The 22,126-nt window shown below is 41.0% G+C and overlaps 1 protein-coding gene across 3 annotated transcripts in view; it reads left to right on the top strand.

Annotated features, from left to right (window-relative positions):
* The first annotated feature begins 2,538 nt into the window (after positions 1 to 2,538).
* Positions 2,539 to 22,126, top strand: part of pde6b (phosphodiesterase 6B, cGMP-specific, rod, beta) — a 42,215-nt gene continuing 22,627 nt past the window's right edge. The window contains exons 1-4 of one of the 3 annotated variants that reach the window (XM_062057128.1): positions 2,539 to 2,908; positions 2,970 to 3,281; positions 13,557 to 13,709; positions 15,565 to 15,654. In XM_062057128.1, the coding sequence (XP_061913112.1) occupies positions 2,750 to 2,908; positions 2,970 to 3,281; positions 13,557 to 13,709; positions 15,565 to 15,654 (714 nt within the window). In that variant the 5' untranslated portion in view covers positions 2,539 to 2,749. Of the gene's footprint in view, positions 2,909 to 2,969; positions 3,282 to 11,749; positions 11,767 to 13,296; positions 13,317 to 13,556; positions 13,710 to 15,564; positions 15,655 to 22,126 lie in introns of those variants that run through there. The other 2 variants (XM_062057130.1, XM_062057131.1) reach the window with 2 other exon arrangements.

The following is a 22,126-nucleotide window of genomic DNA, read 5'->3' as shown; positions in this document are numbered from 1 at the left end:
CCGCCCATACGAGTCCTCACCTGTTATAAGGGCAAGGTAGACTTGTTGTTTTTGGGGCGGGGCCAATTCCAATGGTTTGTCCGCTTTAATTGTCCGTTCTGGCTCTCGAGTTGATCATAATCTCGCCTTGTAGAGTGGGAAGCTTCTCCGAGATGTTATCCAGTTTGCGATTCAATTCAAAGTGCTCACAGACTATGCCCAACTCTTTTATCGCGACGGCAGCCTTCAGGCTCCTTGAACGGCTGCCGTAGGCTTCCCAATTTGTCGCTAGACCAGGGCAACGCTCAGTCCAGTCCGCAGATGACCTGCTATCACGACTCCAAGTCAAAAGTACTTTGAGACCCGAGACCTCCCAAAAGTATCTGCTGGGGTTTGTCTTTTAGTTAGCTTAGTTAGTGTCGTATCTGTGGCCTTGGGCAGAAGGGCGGTGTGGTGAGGTGTCGAGGATCAAGGATGACGGCGGTGATGTGCAACATAACTCAAAGTTTTTTTACATTTTAATATTAAATAGAAATAGTTTTTTTACAGTAAAAAAAAAACAACAACAAAAAAAACCTGGCAGCTCATTTGCCGGATTTTACAGTAAGATTTACAGTGTTTTTATTTAATGTATTTTATTGTAAATAGAAATTGTTTTTTTTACGGTATACATTTTTTTTACAAATTTGCAGCTCATTTGCCGGAATTTACAGTAAAATTAAAAAAATTGAATGTTTTATTGTAAATAGTAATGTTTTTTTTTACAATAAGAACACAAAAAAAACCTGGCAGCTCATTTGCCGGATTTTACAGCAAAATGTAAATTGTTTTTACAATGTTTTGGGGGAAATGTAAATAGTTTTATTACGGTAAAAAAACCCTCCAAAACATTAAAAAACCCGGCAGCTCACAGCTTTTTAAAATGTATCTTTATTCGAAATAGAAAAGGACAAGCAGTAGAAAATGGATGAATAGAGAATTTTTTTTTTTTTTTACGGTAAAAACAAAAAAAAAATCTGGTAGCTCATTTGCCAGATTTTACAGTAAAATTTTCAGCGATTTTTACATTTCTTTTATTGTAAATAGAAATCTTTTTTTTATGGTATAAAATAATAAAAAAACTGGCAGCTCATTTGCCGGATTAAATTTACAGTGTATTAATAAAATTTTATTTATATATATATATATATATATATATATATATATATATATATATATATATATATATATATATATATATATACATACAAATATAATAAAAAATAAACAGAATGATAAAAAAAATAATTAAAATAATAAAATAAAATACTTAAAAAATATAAAACATTTATTTATAAATATATAAAAAAACTAAATATAAATATAAATATACTAAATATATAAATATATATTATATACATTTATAATTTCATATAAATTAGACTTAGACTTCCTTTTTATTGTCATTCAAATTTGAACTTTACAGCACAGATAAGAACGAAATTTCGTTACATAAACTCGTGGTAGTGCAGGATAAAAAAGCAATAAGGTGCATATATAAATAAATAAATATATATAAATAATATATAAATATATATATAAACTAAATAAATATATATAAATAAATAAATTGATTACTGTACGGATAAATATATTGCACTTTTCCACATGTGTCCACGTTTATGGAATACAAATACAAATATAATAAAAAAAAAACATAATAATAAAAAAATAAAAATACATAAATAATAAAATAAAAAAATAAAAATTGAATATAAAATGTATTAATATAAAATAAATGTCAGAAATGGGATATGGAGGCTTTATATATACAGTATACTAGGAGGCTGAACGTCTATGTGGGTGTATGCTAGCCACCCTGCCTCCACCCACAGAGACAAAGATAGGGCATGATACCAGCACAATAGTCCTAGATGATATGAACGGGTCGGTGTTGGGATTTCTGGAATCGCTTGAGAAATGTTGAACGAGTAAAAGATTGAGTTGAGAATGGAAAAGCAGGAATTTGTAGGAGAAAAAAAAAATAGGGTCTTTGTCGCAACTAAGAGGAACGTTTTGAAGGTGGAATGCTTGAAAAATGTGGACTCTGAAAACTTTCCAGGAAGAGGGGACCATAGGGCTTTGGACACCCGGGAATTCTGGATGGTTTCAATGCTAGTTTGATGGTCCAAGGTGCGCCGGGTGTGTGGATGGTGGAATGGTTTGGAACAGGGTGAGAAATGTAGGAGATGAACAGTTGTCAAAATGTCCTGGAAAACCGTGAAATCTGGGAATTCCTGGAATTTCTGGATTGTTCCAATGCTAGTTTGATGGTCCAAGGTGAGCCGGGTGTGTGGAACGGTTTGGAACGGAGTGAGAAATGTGGGAGTTGAACATGAGCCCGTTCAGTTCCAGTTGTCAAAATGTCCTGGAATACGGTGAATTCTGGGTAATCTGGGATATTTTCCTATTCCCGGTGGAAACCGAAAACTGGAACGGTTCCAACGGGATGAAAAGTGTGGGCTGTGGCTCTGAGGATCACCTGCCGACTGGGAGATGATCACCTGACTCGGCAGATCCCGGCTAACCTTCAGCTCTATCTGCTCGAGGGCAGAGGGATTGTCTGCCTCACTCGCGGTCTTTGTACCTCGGTACACCTCAACTGGAGACCGTGGGAGCCTTTCTAGTCTGCGCTTGCCTTGTTTTTGCGCGGTGAGACTTTGGAACGCAGAGAGCAGAGTCGAGGCCGGAGCTCTGCCGTCATCCGGGTGAAGAGGAGACCGAGGGAGCCATGGGAGTGCAGAAGGAGGACGTGGAACGGTTCCTCAAAGGGAACCCGGCTTTTGCCAAAGAGTACTTTGCCAGGAAGATGAACCAAAGCTCCATGGCGCAGGTGTCGGCACTCCCGGACAAACAGGTGGACTTCAGCCGCTTCCAGGAGCTCAGCCAGGTACGCATGAACACATAAGACTCTAGGGTGGATTCTGGAAGACGTGTCGGCCTTTTTCCAGGTGGAGGAGAGCCGGATCATGTACGACCTGATCACCGACATGCAGGAGAACATCAACATGGAGAAAGTGGTCTTCAAGATCCTGAAGAGGATCAGCGCCCTGATCCACGCCGACCGCTGCAGCCTGTTTATGTACCGGCAGAGGAACGGCGTGGGCGAGCTGGCCACCCGGCTCTTCAACGTGGACACCCGGGCCCGGCTGGACGACTGCGTGGTGCCGCCCGATTCCGAGGTGGTCTACCCGCTGGACCTGGGGATCGTCGGCCACGTGGCCCAGACCAAGAAGACTGTCAACGTCAAGGACGTCAAGGAGGTAAGAGGCGCGGGACTTCGGCTCTTCTTCGCCACTCAAATCAAGTCACAGCAACTCCTAGTAGGGCTGGGAACACAGGTGCAGGTGGAGACAAATCTCACACCAAGTTTAGTCCTCTTGCATACTTTGCAGTACAATTCTACTTCCAGGGTCACACTCATTTGTACAGATAGGCCACATACAAGCCTGAAAATGATTTGGCGGGCCACAATAAAAAAAATGTATCTGGCCAAGTTAATGATGTGGCCGACCACATAAAGAAATGTGGCAGGGCCATTTTAAAATGATGGGTAAGGCCACAGTAAAATTAAGTGGCAGACCACATAAAATGACATGGCGGAACACATTAGAAGTATACAACAGGCCAAATTAAAATTGTTGTGGCAGTCCACAGAAAAATTATGTGGCGGGCCACAGTAAAATGATGTGGCAGGTCAATTTAAAATGATGGGTAGGTCCAAATTAAAATGATGTGGCAGACCACGTGAAATTACATTAGAAGTAAAGGACAGGCCACATAAAATCTGGAGGCGGTCTACTATAAAATGATGTGGTGGGCCACTATAAAATGATGTGGCGAACCACATAAAATGATGTGAAGGGCCAATTTAGATGTATGGGACGGGCCATGTTGAAAAATAGTGGCAGTCTACTGTAAACTGATGTTGTGGGCCACTAAAAAATGACTTGGCAGACCACATAAAATGATGTGAAGGGCCAATTTAAAGTATGGGACGGGCCGATTTTAAAATGAAGTGGCGGACCACATAAAATGACATCCCGGGACACATTAGAAGTATAAGACGCTCCAAATTTAAATTATTGTGGCAGTCCACGCTAAAATTATGTGGTGGGCGCCAATACAATGAAATGCGAGGCCCACTTAAAATGATGTGGCAGACCACATGAAATGACATTATAAATATAGGGTGGGCCACTTAAAATGTAGTGGCAGTCTACTATAAAATGACCTGATGGTCTACTATAAAATGACTTGGCGGACCACGTAAAAATGACATCGTCGGACACATTAAAATGATAGGATGTGCCCTTTAAAATTATTGTGGCAGTCCACAATAACATTATGTGATGGGCCACAGTAAAATGGCTGGCCAAATGAAATATTATGGAAGGACAAACTAAAAGTATAGGATGGCCCACATAAAATGAAGTGGCAGTCTACCGTAAAATGACCTAGGGGGCCACTATAAAATTATTTGGCGGACCACTTAAAAATGACATTGCGGGACACATTAGAAGTAAAGGACGTGCCACTTTAAAATTATTATAGCAGTCCACGATACCATTATGTGATGGGCCACAGTAAAATGAAGTGGTGGACCACATAAAATGATATGGTGGAACACAGGAGTATACCACAAGCCACATTAAAATGATGTGGTGGGTCATAGTAAAATGGCTGGCCACATGAAATATTATGGCAGGACAGATTAGAAGTATAGGATGGGCCACGTAAAATGAAGAGGCCGTATTCTATAAAATGACCTTGTGGGCCACTACAAAATTATTTGGCGGACCACTTAAAAATGACATTGCGGGACACATTAGAAGTAAAGGACGTGCCACTTTAAAATTATTGTAGCAGTCCACGATACCATTATGTGATGGGCCACAGTAAAATTAAGTGGTGGACCACATAAAATGACATGGTGGAACACAGAAGTATTTGTCAAGCGACTTTAAAATGATGTGGTGGGTCATAGTAAAATGGTAGGCCACATGAAATATTATGGCAGGACAGATTAGAAGTATAGGATGGGCCACATAAAATGAAGAGGCCGTATACTATAAAATGACCTAGTGGGCCACTACAACATGATTTGGCGGGCCACATAAAAATGACATTGTGGGACACATTAGAAGTAAAGGACGTGCCACTTTGAAATTATTTTAGCAGGGCCACTGTAAACTGATGTGGCGGACCACATAAAATTACATGGCAGGACACATTAGAAGTGTAGGACAGGCCATGTAACATGATGTGGTGGTCTACTGTAAAATGGCGTGGTGGGCCAATATAAAATGATTTGGCAGACCACATAAAATGATGTTAAGGGCCAATTTAGAAGTATGGACCAGCCACTTAAAAAATGAAGTAACGGACCACATACAATGACATCATTAGAAGTATAGGATGGATGACTTTTAAATTATTGTGGCAGTCCACGCTAAAATTATGTGGTGGGCCACAGTAAAATTAAGTGGCGGGCCAAATCAAAATGAAGTGGCAGACCACGTGAAATGACATTAGAAGTTTAGGACGGGCCACGTGAAATGTAGTGGCAATCTACTATAAAATGATGTGGAGGGCCAATATAAAATTACTTGGCGAACCACATGAAATGATGTGAAGGGCCAATTTAGAAGTATAGGACGGGCCACATTAAAATGAAGTGGCGGTCTACTATAAAATGATGTGGTGGGCCATGATAAATTGTTTTGGCAGACCACATAAAATGATGTGAAGGGCCAATTTAGAAATATAGGATGGGCCATTTTAAAATGAAGTGGTGGACCACTTAAATGACATTGCGGCACACATTAGAAGTATCGGACGGGCCACTTTAAAATTATAGTGGCAGTCCACGATAAACTTCAGTGGTGGGCCACAGTAAAATGTAATGGCAGGCCAACTTAAAATGAAGTGGAAGATCACATAAAGTGATGTGAAGGGCCAATTTAGAAGTATGGAACAGGCCATGATAAAATTAAGTGGTGCACCACTTTAAAATTAAGCGATAGTCCACTGTAAAATGTGTAAGATTAAAATGATGTTAGGGCCACTATAAAAGGTAACGGTGGACCACATAAAATGACTTGGAGGGCCATGATAAAATGACGACAAACACGGAGAAGTGTGGAGAATGTTTGAAAATTACCCATCATGCTTTGTGGTGGATTTGTACAGGTGTGATTTTAAATGATGTGTGGTGGATTTATAAAGACCACAAAGTTCATGTGGACCAGGTGTGTTATGTGGGACCAGGTGTGTTATGTGGGACCAGGTGTGTTATGTGGACCAGGTGTGTTATGTGGGACCAGGTGTGTTAAGTGAGACCAGGTGTGTTATGTGGACCAGGTGTGTTAAGTGAGACCAGGTGTGTTACGTGGGACCAGGTGTGTTATGTGGACCAGGTGTGTTATGTGGACCAGGTGTGTTATGTGGGACCAGGTGTGTTAAGTGAGACCAGGTGTGTTACGTGGGACCAGGTGTGTTATGTGGGACCAGGTGTGTTATGTGGACCAGGTGTGTTATGTGGGACCAGGTGTGTTATGTGGACCAGGTGTGTTATGTGGGACCAGGTGTGTTAAGTGAGACCAGGTGTGTTATGTGGACCAGGTGTGTTATGTGGGACCAGATGTGTTATGTGGACCAGGTGTGTTATGTGGACCAGGTGTGTTATGTGGGACCAGGTGTGTTAAGTGCATACTTGCCAACCTTGAGACCTCCAATATCGGGAGGTGGGGGACAGGGGGTGGGGGGAGGCTTGGTCGGGGTTGGGGGCGTGGTTATTCAATTAATCAATCAATCAATGTTTATTTATATAGCCCTAAATCACAAGTGTCTCAAAGGGCTGTACAAGTCACAACGACATCCTCGGTACAGAGCCCACATACGGGCAAGGAAAACTCACCCCAGTGGGACGTCAATGTGAATGACTATGAGAAACCTTGGAGAGGACCGCATATGTGGGTAACCCCCCACCCCCTCTAGGGGAGACCGAAAGCAATGGATGTCGAGTGGGTCTGACATAATATTGTGAAAGTCCAACACATCAGCGAAAGTCCAGTCCATGGTGGGGCCAGCAGGAACCATCCCGAGCGGAGACGGGTCAGCAGCGTAGAGATGTCCCCATCCGATGAACAGGCTAGCGGTCCACCCAGGGTTGGGAGCAGAGTAGAAAAGAAAAGAAAAGAAACGGCAGATCAACTGGTCTAAAAAGGGAGTCTATTTAAAGGCTAGAGTATACAAATGAGTTTTAAGATGAGACTTAAATGCTTCTACTGAGGTAGCATCTCTAACTTTTACCGGGAGGGCATTCCAATGTTAAGGTGGTATTATTAAATAGATGTCGGTGTTGAGCAGGACCGATAATCAGCATTTCCGTTTTCTTAGCGTTGAGTTGCAAAAAGTTAGCGGACATCCATTGTTTAATTTCATTAAGACACGCCTCCAGCTGACTACAATCCGGCGTGTTGGTCAGCTTTAGGGGCATGTAGAGTTGGGTGTCATCAGCATAACAGTGAAAGCTAACACCGTATTTGCGTATGATGTCACCTAGCGGCAGCATGTAAATACTAAAGAGTGCAGGGCCAAGAACCGAACCCTGGGGAACTCCGCACGTTACCTTGACATAGTCCGAGGTCACATTGTTATGGGAGACGCACTGCATCCTGTCAGTAAGATAAGAGTTAAACCAAGACAAGGCTAAGTCTGACATCCCAATACGTGTTTTGATACGCTCTAATAAAATATTATGATCAACAGTATCGAAAGCGGCGCTAAGATCAAGAAGCAGCAACATAGATGACGCATCAGAATCCATCGTTAGCAATAGATCATTAGTCATTTTTGCGAGGGCTGTCTCCGTAGAGTGATTTGCCCTGAAACCGGATTGAAAAGGTTCACAGAGATTGTTAGTCACTAAGTGTTCATTTAGCTGCTGTGCGACAATTTTTTCGAGGATTTTCGAGATAAACGGAAGGTGGGACACCGGCCGGTAGTTTACCAGGAGATCAGGATCGAGGTTAGGTCTTTTGAGTAGAGGATGAATAACCGCTTTTTTGAATGCTAGGGGAACAGTGCCAGAGGAAAGTGATAAGTTTATAATATTTAACACTGATGGACCTAGTAATACAAAAAGCTCCTTGATAAGTATCCCAGGAATTGGGTCAAGTAAACATGTTGTTTGTTTTGTCCCATTTACACATTTTAACAATTCCTCCAATGTTATTTCATCAAAGAGAGAGAAACTATTTTGGAGGGCAATGTCCGTCGTATATACAGTCGTATTTGTGTTAATAGAACCCAGTTGTAGCTGAGATGCATTGTCTTTAATCTCTTTTCTAATGACTTCAATTTTCTTATTAAAGAAATTCATAAAGTCATTTGCTGAGTGGGTGGAGCTACTGGGAGGAGTCCCTTGTTGGGTTAGCGATGCTACTGTACTAAACAAAAATTTAGGATAATTTTTGTTGAGGTGGATGAGATTTGAGTAATATTTAGCTTTAGCTGAGGTAAGCATGCGTTTATAAGTTATTAAAATATCACTCCATGCTTGATGGAAAACCTCAAGTTTAGTCGCACGCCATTTGCGTTCCAGCTTTTTACATGATAATTTCTGGGCTTTAGTTTCTTCTGTAAACCATGGGGTACGCCTTTTAGGGGCCCTTTTTAGCTTTAGCGGTGCTACACTATCAATGGTGTCGCGCAGGGCGTCGTTAAAGTTGTTAGTGAGGTTATCAATAGAGCCCACATAATTTGGGAATGGTGCCATTACCGAAGGCAGTAGGTCAGTAAGAGTCGTCGTTGTGGCAGCATTAATGTTGCGGCTGCTATATTAGTTATTATTATTATTATTAGTTTGTTGACAATGAGTCAGAACTTCGAATTTTATAAGGTAATGATCGGACATTACTTTAGTGTACGGGAGTATCGTAACTTTGGAGGTGGTGACACCCCTGACAAGCACTAGATCTATCGTATTACCGTTGCGATGCGTGGGTTCATTTATTATTTGTGTAAGACCACAGCTATCAATTATAGTCTGGAGCGCCACGCATGGAGGGTCCGATGGGGTATTCATATGGATGTTAAAGTCTCCCATTATGATTATATTGTCGGCGTGCGTCACTAGATCAGCAACGAACTCTGAAAATTAATTGATAAAGTCCGAATAGGGCCCTGGGGGGCGGTAGATGACAGCCAGGTGCAGAGGCAGCGGTGTGACAAACCTCATAGTAAGCACCTCAAACGAGTTATATTTATTATTTAGGTCCGAGGTAAGGCTAAAGTTTTTGTTGTATATTAGTGCAACACCCCCACCCCTTTTAATGGGACGGGCAATATGCGTTCCCGTATAGCCAGGAGGAGACGCCTCACCCAGCGCAAAAAATTCGTCTGGTTTGAGCCAGGTCTCGGCTAGACCAACGACATCAAGATTGTTGTCTCTAATGACTTCATTAGCTAATAACGTTTTGGAAGACAATGATCTTATGTTTAAAAAGCCCATATTATAGGTAGTGGGCTGTTTTGAGGAGTTTTTGTTGAAAGTATCCGTAGTAGCAATATCAATAATGTTACGTTTATTATGCGTAGTGCACTTTAAATAATTTGGACCATATCTAGGAATTGATATGACAGGAATTTTTAGATTGTTTGCCACCTCAGTAAAATGCATGTCCACCTCTGATGCAGAAAAAACATTATGTGAGTTGTATATTATTCTAAGAGAATTGCTATGTGTGCAGGGATTATCCAGCCTGGCACTGGCTAGTTCTAGCTTAACAGACTCCTTATTAGCGCTTCTTTGAGGATTAGCTTTTAGCTTTTTCGTTAGCCCCGCTAACAACAACGCCTTTAGCTTTGTTGTTAGCCCCGCCCGACATCCCCGCTTCTGCTTCCGAGCGCACCGCTTACGTCTCATTCGTTGACGGTCCCCGCTGGTAGTGGACGCCGCTGCTTCAAAGGCCACTGCTGGATGTAGCTCGCGAAGAATTCCCAAGCTAGCGAGTAGGTCCACCGTACACGCATCTTTCAGCCCAAAATGGCCCGATCTCTCCACATCCAGAATCGTAAGTCGGTCGTAAGTGATCACGGAGTGAACACGCTGTGAGCAAGCCATGAAATTGACTGAATTGACGGGTATTTTTGCCAAATCGGTCTACACTTCCAAGAGCGCATGCAAGAAGCTGCCGCCGTGAAGCGCCGCCATCTTGTCTAACTCCTAACTTATTTATTTATTGTCTAACTCTAACTTATTTACAGCTAGAATTCACCAACTCGAGTATTTCATATATATATATATATATATATATATATATATATATATATATATATATATATATATATATATATATATATATATATATATATATATATATGTATGAAATACTTGACTTTCAGTGAATTCTAGCTATATACAGTATATATGTATATATATATATATATATATATATATATATATATATATATATATATATATATATATATATATATATATATATATATATATATATATATTTTATTTACATAAAATAAATACTTGAATTTCAGTGTTCCGGTGGCTAACCATTAGATGGCAGTATTGTCCTGTTTAACTTCTCCGTTCATGATGAGTATATCATTTCGGCCACCGTGTTCAATGGAGAAGTCTGTTTTACATATTTACAGGCAACATACACCTTCCCCTTCGAACTGTCCTGGATGAACTGAAATTCTTGTTTCCATTCGTTTGAATTCGTTGGACAAGCTGTTTATATTGCGTGAGAACAGGCTGTCCCCACTCAGTCTCAGGTCCGCATTGAGCTGGAGGGGGCGTGGCCTCCAGCTCCGGCTGAATACCGGGAGTTTGTCGGGAGAAAATCTCTGCTGGGAGGTTGTCGGGAGAGGCGCTGAATACCGGGATTCTCCCGCTAAAAACGGGAGGGTTGGCAAGTATGGTTAAGTGAGACCAGGTGTGTTATGTGGACCAGGTGTGTTACGTGGGACCAGGTGTGTTAAGTGAGACCAGGTGTGTTACGTGGGACCAGGTGTGTTATGTGGGACCAGGTGTGTTATGTGGACCAGGTGTGTTAAATGTGTGTTACGTGGGACCAGGTGTGTTATGTGGGACCAGGTGTGTTATGTGGACCAGGTGTGTTAAATGTGTGTTATGTGGGACCAGGTGTGTTATGTGGACCAGGTGTGTTACAGGTGTGTTATGAGGGACCAGGTGTGTTTTGTGGATCAGGTGTGTTATGTGCACCAGGTGTGTTACGTGGGACCAGGTGTGTTAAGTGAGACCTGGTGTGTTATGTGGGACCAGGTGTGTTATGTGGACCAGGTGTGTTAAATGTGTGTTATGTGGGACCAGGTGTGTTAAGTGAGACCAGGTGTGTTATGTTGGACCAGGTGTGCCATGTGGGACCAAGTGTGTTATGTTGGACCAGGTGTGTTATGTGGGACCAGGTGTGTTATGTGGGACCAGGTGTGTTAAGTGGGACCAGGTGTGTTACGTGGGACCAGGTGTGCTATGTGGACCAGGTGTGTTACGTGGGACCAGGTGTGTTATGTGGGACCAGGTGTGTTATGCGGGACCAGGTGTGTTATGTGGCACCAGGTGTGTTAAGTGGGACCAGGTGTGTTACGTGGGACCAGGTGTGCTATGTGGACCAGGTGTGTTAAGTGGGACCAGGTGTGTTATGTGGGACCAGGTGTGTTAAATGTGTGTTATGTGGGACCAGGTGTGTTAAGTGAGACCAGGTGTGTTATGTTGGACCAGGTGTGCCATGTGGGACCAAGTGTGTTATGTTGGACCAGGTGTGTTATGTGGGACCAGGTGTGTTAAGTGGGACCAGGTGTGTTACGTGGGACCAGGTGTGCTATGTGGACCAGGTGTGTTACGTGGGACCAGGTGTGTTATGTGGGACCAGGTGTGTTATGCGGGACCAGGTGTGTTATGTGGCACCAGGTGTGTTAAGTGGGACCAGGTGTGTTACGTGGGACCAGGTGTGCTATGTGGACCAGGTGTGTTAAGTGGGACCAGGTGTGTTATGTGGGACCAGGTGTGTTACGTAGACCAGGTGTGTTATGTGGGACCAGGTGTGTTATGTGGACCAGGTGTGTTATGTGGGACCAGGTGTGTTAAGTGGGACCAGGTGTGTTATGTGGACCAGGTGTGTTAAGTGGGACCAGGTGTGTTATGTGGACCAGGTGTGTTAAGTGGGACCAGGTGTGTTAAGTGGGACCAGGTGTGTTATGTGGGACCAGGTGTGTTAGGTGGGACCAGGTGTGTTATGTGGGACAGGTGTGTTAAGTGGGACCAGGTGTGTTAAGTGGGACCAGGTGTGTTAGGTGGGACCAGGTGTGTTACGTGGGACCAGGTGTGTTATGTGGGACCAGGTGTGTTAAGTGGGACCAGGTGTGTTAGGTGGGACCAGTTGTGTTACGTGGGACCAGGTGTGTTAGGTGGGACCAGGTGTGTTAGGTGGGACCAGGTGTGTTATGTGGGACCAGGTGTGTTAAGTGGGACCAGGTGTGTTAGGTGGGACCAGGTGTGTTACGTGGGACCAGGTGTGTTAGGTGGGACCAGGTGTGTTAGGTGGGACCAGGTGTGTTATGTGGGACCAGGTGTGTTAAGTGGGACCAGGTGTGTTAGGTGGGACCAGGTGTGTTACGTGGGACCAGGTGTGTTAGGTGGGACCAGGTGTGTTATGTGGGACCAGGTGTGTTAAGTGGGACCAGGTGTGTTAGGTGGGACCAGGTGTGTTACGTGGGACCAGGTGTGTTATGTTGACCAGGTGTGTTATGTGGGACCAGGTGTGTTAGGTGGGACCAGGTGTGTTACGTGCGACCAGGTGTGTTATGTTGACCAGGTGTGTTATGTGGGACCAGGTGTGTTATGTGGGACCAGGTGTGTTAAGTGGGACCAGGTGTGTTAGGTGGGACCAGGTGTGTTAGGTGGGACCAGGTGTGTTACGTGGGACCAGGTGTGTTAGGTGGGACCAGGTGTGTTATGTGGGACCAGGTGTGTTAAGTGGGACCAGGTGTGTTAGGTGGGACCAGGTGTGTTACGTGGGACCAGGTGTGTTATGTTGACCAGGTGTGTTATGTGGGACCAGGTGTGTTAGGTGGGACCAGGTGTGTTACGTGCGACCAGGTGTGTTATGTTGACCAGGTGTGTTATGTGGGACCAGGTGTGTTATGTGGGACCAGGTGTGTTAAGTGGGACCAGGTGTGTTATGTGGACCAGGTGTGTTATGTGAGGCCAGGACTAGCTAAGAGCAGGTTAATGCTACACTAGCTAACAACAGGTTAATTACTTTACTTGACCAAGTGAGGTTTTAAGTCCTCCTGTCAGACATAATCAAGTTATTCTCAGCAGTGGATTAGTTGCCCCCTGCTAGTTATGAGTTATTCTCAGGAGTGGATTAGTTGTCCCCTGCTAGTTATTGAGTCAGCATTAATGTACAACTTAACTAAAGTTTTATTCCACAAACTGACACAATGTTGCTACAGTCCAAGGTGTCTCACATACAAACTGGGCCTTTCAGAACCAGTACTTCAGCTCCTTTGTGGACCAGCTGACCGACTACCAGACCAGCAGCCTTCTGGCCACGCCCATCCTCAACGGCAAAGACCTGGTGGCCGTGGTCATGGCGCTCAACAAGACCACCGCCCCCCACTTCACCCCCGAGGACGAGGACGTACGTATAGACCAGGGGGGGGGGGCAAGGTGCGCCCCCCCAAATTGTGGCCTGAGCTCAGTTTGTGACGGCCCTGACACGTTCTAAAAAGACTATTTGAAGAAGGAGAAAAGTGTAAAGAAAAAGTTGATTTTTAATAACACAAAGATGCCATGCAGGCTGTTTTTTCTCTTTAGAACTGTCAGTGCTCCAAAATAATAATGCATCACAATCAATGTTATTAATTATTGACATATTTAATTTAAATATTACACTTTAAATTACTTTTTTTATGTAGTGTTTTTTTTTCAAACTGTCATTGCTCAAAAAAAAAAAAAAGAATCAAAATCAATGTTATGAATTATTGACATATTTAATTACTTCACATCAAATATTACACTTTATTTTATTTTTTGTCATTGCTCAAAAAAATAATATTGCATCAAAATCAATTTTGTTATCAATTATTGACATATTTAATTTAAATATTACACTTTAAATTATTATTTTTATTTAGTGTGATTTTTTTTAAAACTGTCATTGCTAAAATAAAAAAAAAGTAAATATTGCACATTTTGTGTTTTTGCCATAAAAAACAAAGTTTTCTATGATTAAAAAAGACACAAAACATGAAACATGAAAAAGTGAAACAACTTTTAATCGACAGATTTATTTGAATTTCATCTGAATTTGATCTACACATTTAAGTGTTGCAAGTAAAAAATTAAAAATAAGAACTTATAATTTTTTGGATACCCCAATAATTTCATTTCTCAAAAAAATAAATAAAATGAATGCAAATAAATGTTGTTATGAATTGATGACACATTTCAATCTTAAAATTACTTCACATCACATTTTTTATTTAGTGGGATTTTTTAAAAACTGTCATTGCTCAAAAATAATGATTGAAAATCATTATTGTTATGAATGATTAATTATTAGGCATTATTAAGAAGTATTAAAAACAAAAAAAACTTTTAAGTACTTCACATCAAATATTACACTTTGAAATTTATTTTGAGGGTGAATATTGCACATTTTGGTGTTTTTGCCATAAAAAAAAAGTTTTCTATGATAAAAAAGACACCAAACAAAAACATGAAAAAGTGAATGATTGATTGAAACAACTTTTAATCGACAGATTGATCTGAATTTGATCTACACACTTAAGCGTTGCAAGTAAAAAAATAAAATAAATACATTTAAAAAAATTTAAATTTTTTGGATACCCCAATCATTTTAGTGGATTTTTTTTAATTTAAAACTGTAATTTCTCCAAAAAAAAAATAAATAAATAATGAAAATAAATGTTCTTATGAATTGATGACATATTTAAATCTTAAAATTACGTCACATCACATTTTTTATTCAGTGGTATTTTTTTTGCTCAGAAATAATGAATCCAAATCATTATTGTTATGAATGATTAATTATTCGGAATGATTAAGAATTATTAAAAACAAAACATTTTTTGGATCCCCCAATATTTGTTTAAACTGTCATTGCTAAAAAAAAAAAAGAAAAAAAAAGAAAAAGGATCAAAATCATTGTTATGAATTAATTACAAATATTCCACTTCGAAATGTTTTGGGGGATAAAATATTGTACTTTTTTTTTTTGCCATAAAAAAAGTGTTTTGACAAAAAGGCACAAATCATAAAAACAACAAAAAAAAAACGACAGATAGATCTGAATTTGATAAATGTGTCTTATTTTTTATTTTAGCATGTTTTAATGACTGAGACCCTTTTGGGTCCGCGGAACCAGACTTGAGGGGAGCCATGAAGGTTTTAAAAAAAATGGTTTATTATATTGGTTTTGAAAATGAGCATTTTTCTAGATGGCCAACATTATTTTCTCTGGACTCTCGCAGCTCTTCTCAAAGTACCTGAAGATCGCCGCCTTGAACCTGAAGATCTACCACCTGAGCTACCTGCACAACTGCGAGACGCGCAAAGGACAGGTGAGTGGCCCCGCCCCCACGCCAACACGTTTATTATTGCAGGTCGATCTACCAGGGAGTAAAAACACAACAATCTTTTTTTTAGGCTTTTTGCCTGTCATTCACAGCCCTTATTTGTTTTTACTGCATTCTAAGGCAAAAAGTATGGCAAGCAAGAGGCAGCTAAAGAGCGTACGCTATCCCCACCATGAAGACCTCATCAAAAAAGCGCCGACTATGCTTCATTTACATGTCAGGGCCTGAATATTAGCCAAGTGTTAGCGGTATTGTTCTTGTGAGCGCTAACGCTAACTAGCTTGTGATGCTATATTGACATAATGAGCCGCTGCATGGCCTCTGAGTTGGTGAAAGTTAATCCTGGATGATAAATCATGCCTCACACCTGGATAGTAGAAGGTAGTGGACATGAACCCACAAGTTGGTCCATTTTGACAACCAATTTAGACCCGGAGACGGCAAGAAAGACCCGAAAAAAGCCTCTCGTTTTTTTAACCCTTCATGTAAAGTGGAAGATACAACCATCCCATCAGTCTTTATCCCAGTGAGAGCAGACATTGTACAGTAAGTGATAGTGTTATTATGTTTGTAGTTAGCGCTTAGCAATAATGCTACATGATGGTTCTTAAAACTTGTAGATCGTCCTCCTTATGTTCAGGCTAAAAAATAGACGTTTCTGGATCATCATTTGTCCCAAAGTAGTCTTTGTTGTCTCATGAAGTCTGCCATGATTAGTAGTTTTGTTGTTGTTGTTGTCTATGGGAAAGTGAGCGTTGTGAAGCCGCCGTATGCTTGTTATTATGAATGTTACTACATGACATATATACTTACATCATGTATATATTACATGTTATTATGAATGTTACTACATGACATATATACTTACATCATGTATATATTACATGTTATTATGAATGTTACTACATGACATATATACTTACATCATGTATATATTACATGTTATTATGAATGTTACTACATGACATATATACTTACATCATGTATATATTAAATGTTATTATGAATGTTACTAGATACTACATATATACTTACATCATGTATATATTACATGTTATTATGAATGTTACTACATGACATATATACTTACATCGTGTATATATTACATGTTATTATGAATGTTACTACATGACATATATACTTACATCATGTATATATTACATGTTATTATGAATGTTACTACATGACATATGTACTTACAATGTGTATATAAAACATTGATGGAGGTTTTTTAGAGCACTTTATAGATGGAATAGACCGACTACCATTGTTTCCACTTTTAGCTGACTTTTGCCAGCTTTTAATTACGATTTAGAATGCACAAAAGAGAATGTTCCTGTCTTACTTAAGGATTGTGAATGGATACTTCATGTAACGTGGGGTGTTTAGCTGACTTTTGCTAGCTGTTATTCATGCTTTAGAATGCAGAAAAGAAGAAAACGTGTGACGTGGTGTGTTTGGCTGACTTTTGCTAGCTGTTATTCATGCTTTAGAGTGCAGAAAAGAAGAATGCGTGTGACGTGTTGTGTTTAGCTGACTTTTGCTAGCTGTTATTCATGCTTTAGAATGCACAAAAGAAGAAAAGGTGTGACGTGGTGTGTTTAGCTGATTTTTGATAGCTGTTATTCATGCTTTAGAATGCACAAAAGAAGAAAACGTGTGCCGTGGTGTGTTTAGCTGACTTTTGATAGCTGTTATTCATGCTTTAGAATACACAAAAACCAGGAAACGTGTGACATGGTGTGTTTAGCTGACTTTTGCTAGCTGTTATTCATGCTTTAGAATGCACAAAAGAAGGAAACGTGTGACGTGGTGTGTTTAGCTGACTTTTGCTAGCTGTTATTCATGCTTTAGAATGCACAAAAGAAGAAAAGGTGTGACGTGGTGTGTTTGGCTGACTTTTGCTAGCTGTTATTCATGCTTTAGAATGCACCAAAGAAGAAAAGGTGTGACGTGGGGTGTTTGGCTGACTTTTGCTAGCTGTTATTCATGCTTTAGAATGCACCAAAGAAGAAAATGTGTGACGTGGTGTGTTTGGCTGACTTTTGCTAGCTGTTATTAATGCTTTAGAATGCACCAAAGAAGACAAGGTGTGACGTGGTGTGTTTGGCTGATTTTTGATAGCTGTTATTCATGCTTTAGAATGCACAAAAGAAGAAAACGTGTGCCGTGGTGTGTTTAGCTGACTTTTGATAGCTGTTATTCATGCTTTAGAATACACAAAAACCAGGAAACGTGTGACATGGTGTGTTTAGCTGACTTTTGCTAGCTGTTATTCATGCTTTAGAATGCACAAAAGAAGGAAACGTGTGACGTGGTGTGTTTAGCTGACTTTTGCTAGCTGTTATTCATGCTTTAGAATGCACAAAAGAAGGAAAGGTGTGACGTGGTGTGTTTGGCTGACTTTTGCTAGCTGTTATTCATGCTTTAGAATTCACCAAAGAATAAAAGGTGTGACGTGGGGTGTTTGGCTGACTTTTGCTAGCTGTTATTCATGCTTTAGAATGCACCAAAGAAGAAAAGGTGTGGCGTGGTGTGTTTGGCTGACTTTTGCTAGCTGTTATTCATGCTTTAGAATGCACCGAAGAAGAAAAGGTGTGACGTGGTGTGTTTGGCTGACTTTTGCTAGCTGTTATTCATGCTTTAGAATGCACCGAAGAAGAAAAGGTGTGACGTGGTGTGTTTGGCTGACTTTTGCTAGCTGTTATTCATGCTTTAGAATGCACCAAAGAAGAAAAGGTGTGACGTGGTGTGTTTGGCTGACTTTTGCTAGCTGTTATTCATGCTTTAGAATGCACCAAAGAAGAAAAGGTGTGACGTGGTGTGTTTGGCTGACTTTTGCTAGCTGTTATTCATGCTTTAGAATGCACCAAAGAAGAAAAGGTGGGACGTGGGGTGTTTGGCTGACTTTTGCCAGCTGTTATTCATGCTTTAGAACGCACCGAAGAAGAAAAGGTGTGACGTGGTGTGTTTGGCTGACTTTTGCTAGCTGTTATTCATGCTTTAGAATGCACCAAAGAAGAAAAAGTGGGACGTGGTGTGTTTGGCTGACTTTTGCTAGCTGTTATTCATGCTTTAGAATGCACCAAAGAAGAAAAGGTGTGACGTGGTGTGTTTGGCTGACTTTTGCTAGCTGTTATTCATGCTTTAGAATGCACCAAAGAAGAAAAGGTGGGACGTGGTGTGTTTGGCTGACTTTTGCTAGCTGTTATTCATGCTTTAGAATGCACCAAAGAAGAAAAGGTGTGACGTGGTGTGTTTGGCTGACTTTTGCTAGCTGTTATTCATGCTTTAGAATGCACCAAAGAAGAAAAGGTGGGACGTGGGGTGTTTGGCTGACTTTTGCCAGCTGTTATTCATGCTTTAGAACGCACCGAAGAAGAAAAGGTGTGACGTGGTGTGTTTAGCTGACTTTTGCTAGCTGTTATTCATACTTTAGAATGCACAAAAGAAGAAAAGGTGTGTCCTGGTGTGTTTGGCTGACTTTTGCTAGCTGTTTATCATGCTTTAGAATGCACAAAAGAAGAAAACGTGTGACGTGGTGTGTTTGGCTGACTTTTGCTAGTGGTTATTCGTGCTTTAGAATGCACCAAAGAAGAAAACGTGTGACGTGGTGTGTTTGGCTGACTTTTGCTAGCTGTTATGCTGTTATTCATGCTTTAGAATGCACCAAAGAAGAAAAGGTGTGACGTGGTGTGTTTAGCTGACTTTTGCTAGCTGTTATTCATGCTTTAGAATGCACAAAAGAAGAAAAGGTGTGTCCTGGTGTGTTTGGCTGACTTTTGCTAGCTGTTATTCATGCTTTAGAATGCACCAAAGAAGAAAAGGTGTGACGTGGGGTGTTTGGCTGACTTTTGCTAATGGTTATTCATGCTTTAGAATGCACCAAAGAAGACAAGGTGTGACGTGGTGTGTTTGGCTGACTTTTGCTAGCTGTTATTCATGCTTTAGAATGCACCAAAGAAGAAAATGTGTGACGTGGTGTGTTTGGCTGACTTTTGCTAGCTGTTATTCATGCTTTAGAATGCACCAAAGAAGAAAAGGTGTGACGTGGTGTGTTTGGCTGACTTTTGCTAGCTGTTATGCTGTTATTCATGCTTTAGAATGCACCAAAGACGAAAACGTGTGACGTGGTGTGTTTAGCTGACTTTTGCTAGCTTTTATTCATGCTTTAGAATGCACAAAAGAAGAAAAGGTGTGTTTGGCTGACTTTTGCTAGCTGTTATTCATGCTTTAGAATGCACAAAAGAAGGAAAGGTGTGACGTGGTTTGTTTGGCTGACTTTTGCTAGCTGTTATCCATGCTTTAGAATGCACCAAAGAAGAAAAGGTGTGACGTGGTGTGTTTGGCTGACTTTTGCTAGCTGTTATTCATGCTTTAGAATGCACCAAAGAAGAAAAGGTGGGACGTGGTGTGTTTGGCTGACTTTTGCTAGCTGTTATTCATGCTTTAGAATGCACCAAAGAAGAAAAGGTGTGACGTGGTGTGTTTGGCTGACTTTTGCTAGCTGTTATTCATGCTTTAGAATGCACCAAAGAAGAAAAGGTGTGACGTGGTGTGTTTGGCTGACTTTTGCTAGCTGTTATTCATGCTTTAGAATGCACCAAAGAAGAAAAGGTGTGACGTGGGGTGTTTGGCTGACTTTTGCTAGCTGTTATTCATGCTTTAGAATGCACCAAAGAAGAAAATGTGTGACGTGGTGTGTTTGGCTGACTTTTGCTAGCTGTTATTAATGCTTTAGAATGCACCAAAGAAGACAAGGTGTGACGTGGTGTGTTTGGCTGATTTTTGATAGCTGTTATTCATGCTTTAGAATGCACAAAAGAAGAAAACGTGTGCCGTGGTGTGTTTAGCTGACTTTTGATAGCTGTTATTCATGCTTTAGAATACACAAAAACCAGGAAACGTGTGACATGGTGTGTTTAGCTGACTTTTGCTAGCTGTTATTCATGCTTTAGAATGCACAAAAGAAGGAAACGTGTGACGTGGTGTGTTTAGCTGACTTTTGCTAGCTGTTATTCATGCTTTAGAATGCACAAAAGAAGGAAAGGTGTGACGTGGTGTGTTTGGCTGACTTTTGCTAGCTGTTATTCATGCTTTAGAATTCACCAAAGAATAAAAGGTGTGACGTGGGGTGTTTGGCTGACTTTTGCTAGCTGTTATTCATGCTTTAGAATGCACCAAAGAAGAAAAGGTGTGGCGTGGTGTGTTTGGCTGACTTTTGCTAGCTGTTATTCATGCTTTAGAATGCACCGAAGAAGAAAAGGTGTGACGTGGTGTGTTTGGCTGACTTTTGCTAGCTGTTATTCATGCTTTAGAATGCACCGAAGAAGAAAAGGTGTGACGTGGTGTGTTTGGCTGACTTTTGCTAGCTGTTATTCATGCTTTAGAATGCACCAAAGAAGAAAAGGTGTGACGTGGTGTGTTTGGCTGACTTTTGCTAGCTGTTATTCATGCTTTAGAATGCACCAAAGAAGAAAAGGTGTGACGTGGTGTGTTTGGCTGACTTTTGCTAGCTGTTATTCATGCTTTAGAATGCACCAAAGAAGAAAAGGTGGGACGTGGGGTGTTTGGCTGACTTTTGCCAGCTGTTATTCATGCTTTAGAACGCACCGAAGAAGAAAAGGTGTGACGTGGTGTGTTTGGCTGACTTTTGCTAGCTGTTATTCATGCTTTAGAATGCACCAAAGAAGAAAAGGTGGGACGTGGTGTGTTTGGCTGACTTTTGCTAGCTGTTATTCATGCTTTAGAATGCACCAAAGAAGAAAAGGTGTGACGTGGTGTGTTTGGCTGACTTTTGCTAGCTGTTATTCATGCTTTAGAATGCACCAAAGAAGAAAAGGTGGGACGTGGTGTGTTTGGCTGACTTTTGCTAGCTGTTATTCATGCTTTAGAATGCACCAAAGAAGAAAAGGTGTGACGTGGCGTGTTTGGCTGACTTTTGCCAGCTGTTATTCATGCTTTAGAATGCACCAAAGAAGAAAAGGTGGGACGTGGGGTGTTTGGCTGACTTTTGCCAGCTGTTATTCATGCTTTAGAATGCACCAAAGAAGAAAATGTGTGACGTGGTGTGTTTGGCTGACTTTTGCTAGCTGTTATTCATGCTTTAGAATGCCCCAAAGAAGAAAAGGTGTGACGTGGGGTGTTTGGCTGACTTTTGCTAGCTGTTATTCATGCTTTAGAATGCACCAAAGAAGAAAAGGTGTGATGTGGTGTGTTTGGCTGACTTTTGCTAGCTGTTATTCATGCTTTAGAATGCACCAAAGAAGACAAGGTGTGACGTGGTGTGTTTGGCTGACTTTTGCTAGCTGTTATTCATGCTTTAGAATGCACCAAAGAAGAAAAGGTGTGACGTGGGGTGTTTGGCTGACTTTTGCTAGCTGTTATTCATGCTTTAGAATGCACCAAAGAAGAAAAGGTGTGACGTGGTGTGTTTGGCTGACTTTTGCTAGCTGTT

The sequence above is a fragment of the Entelurus aequoreus genome, linkage group LG08 (genome assembly GCF_033978785.1).
Source record: "Entelurus aequoreus isolate RoL-2023_Sb linkage group LG08, RoL_Eaeq_v1.1, whole genome shotgun sequence".
NCBI classification, from domain to species: Eukaryota; Metazoa; Chordata; class Actinopteri; order Syngnathiformes; family Syngnathidae; genus Entelurus; species Entelurus aequoreus.
This window is presented reverse-complemented; position numbering and strand designations above follow the sequence as displayed.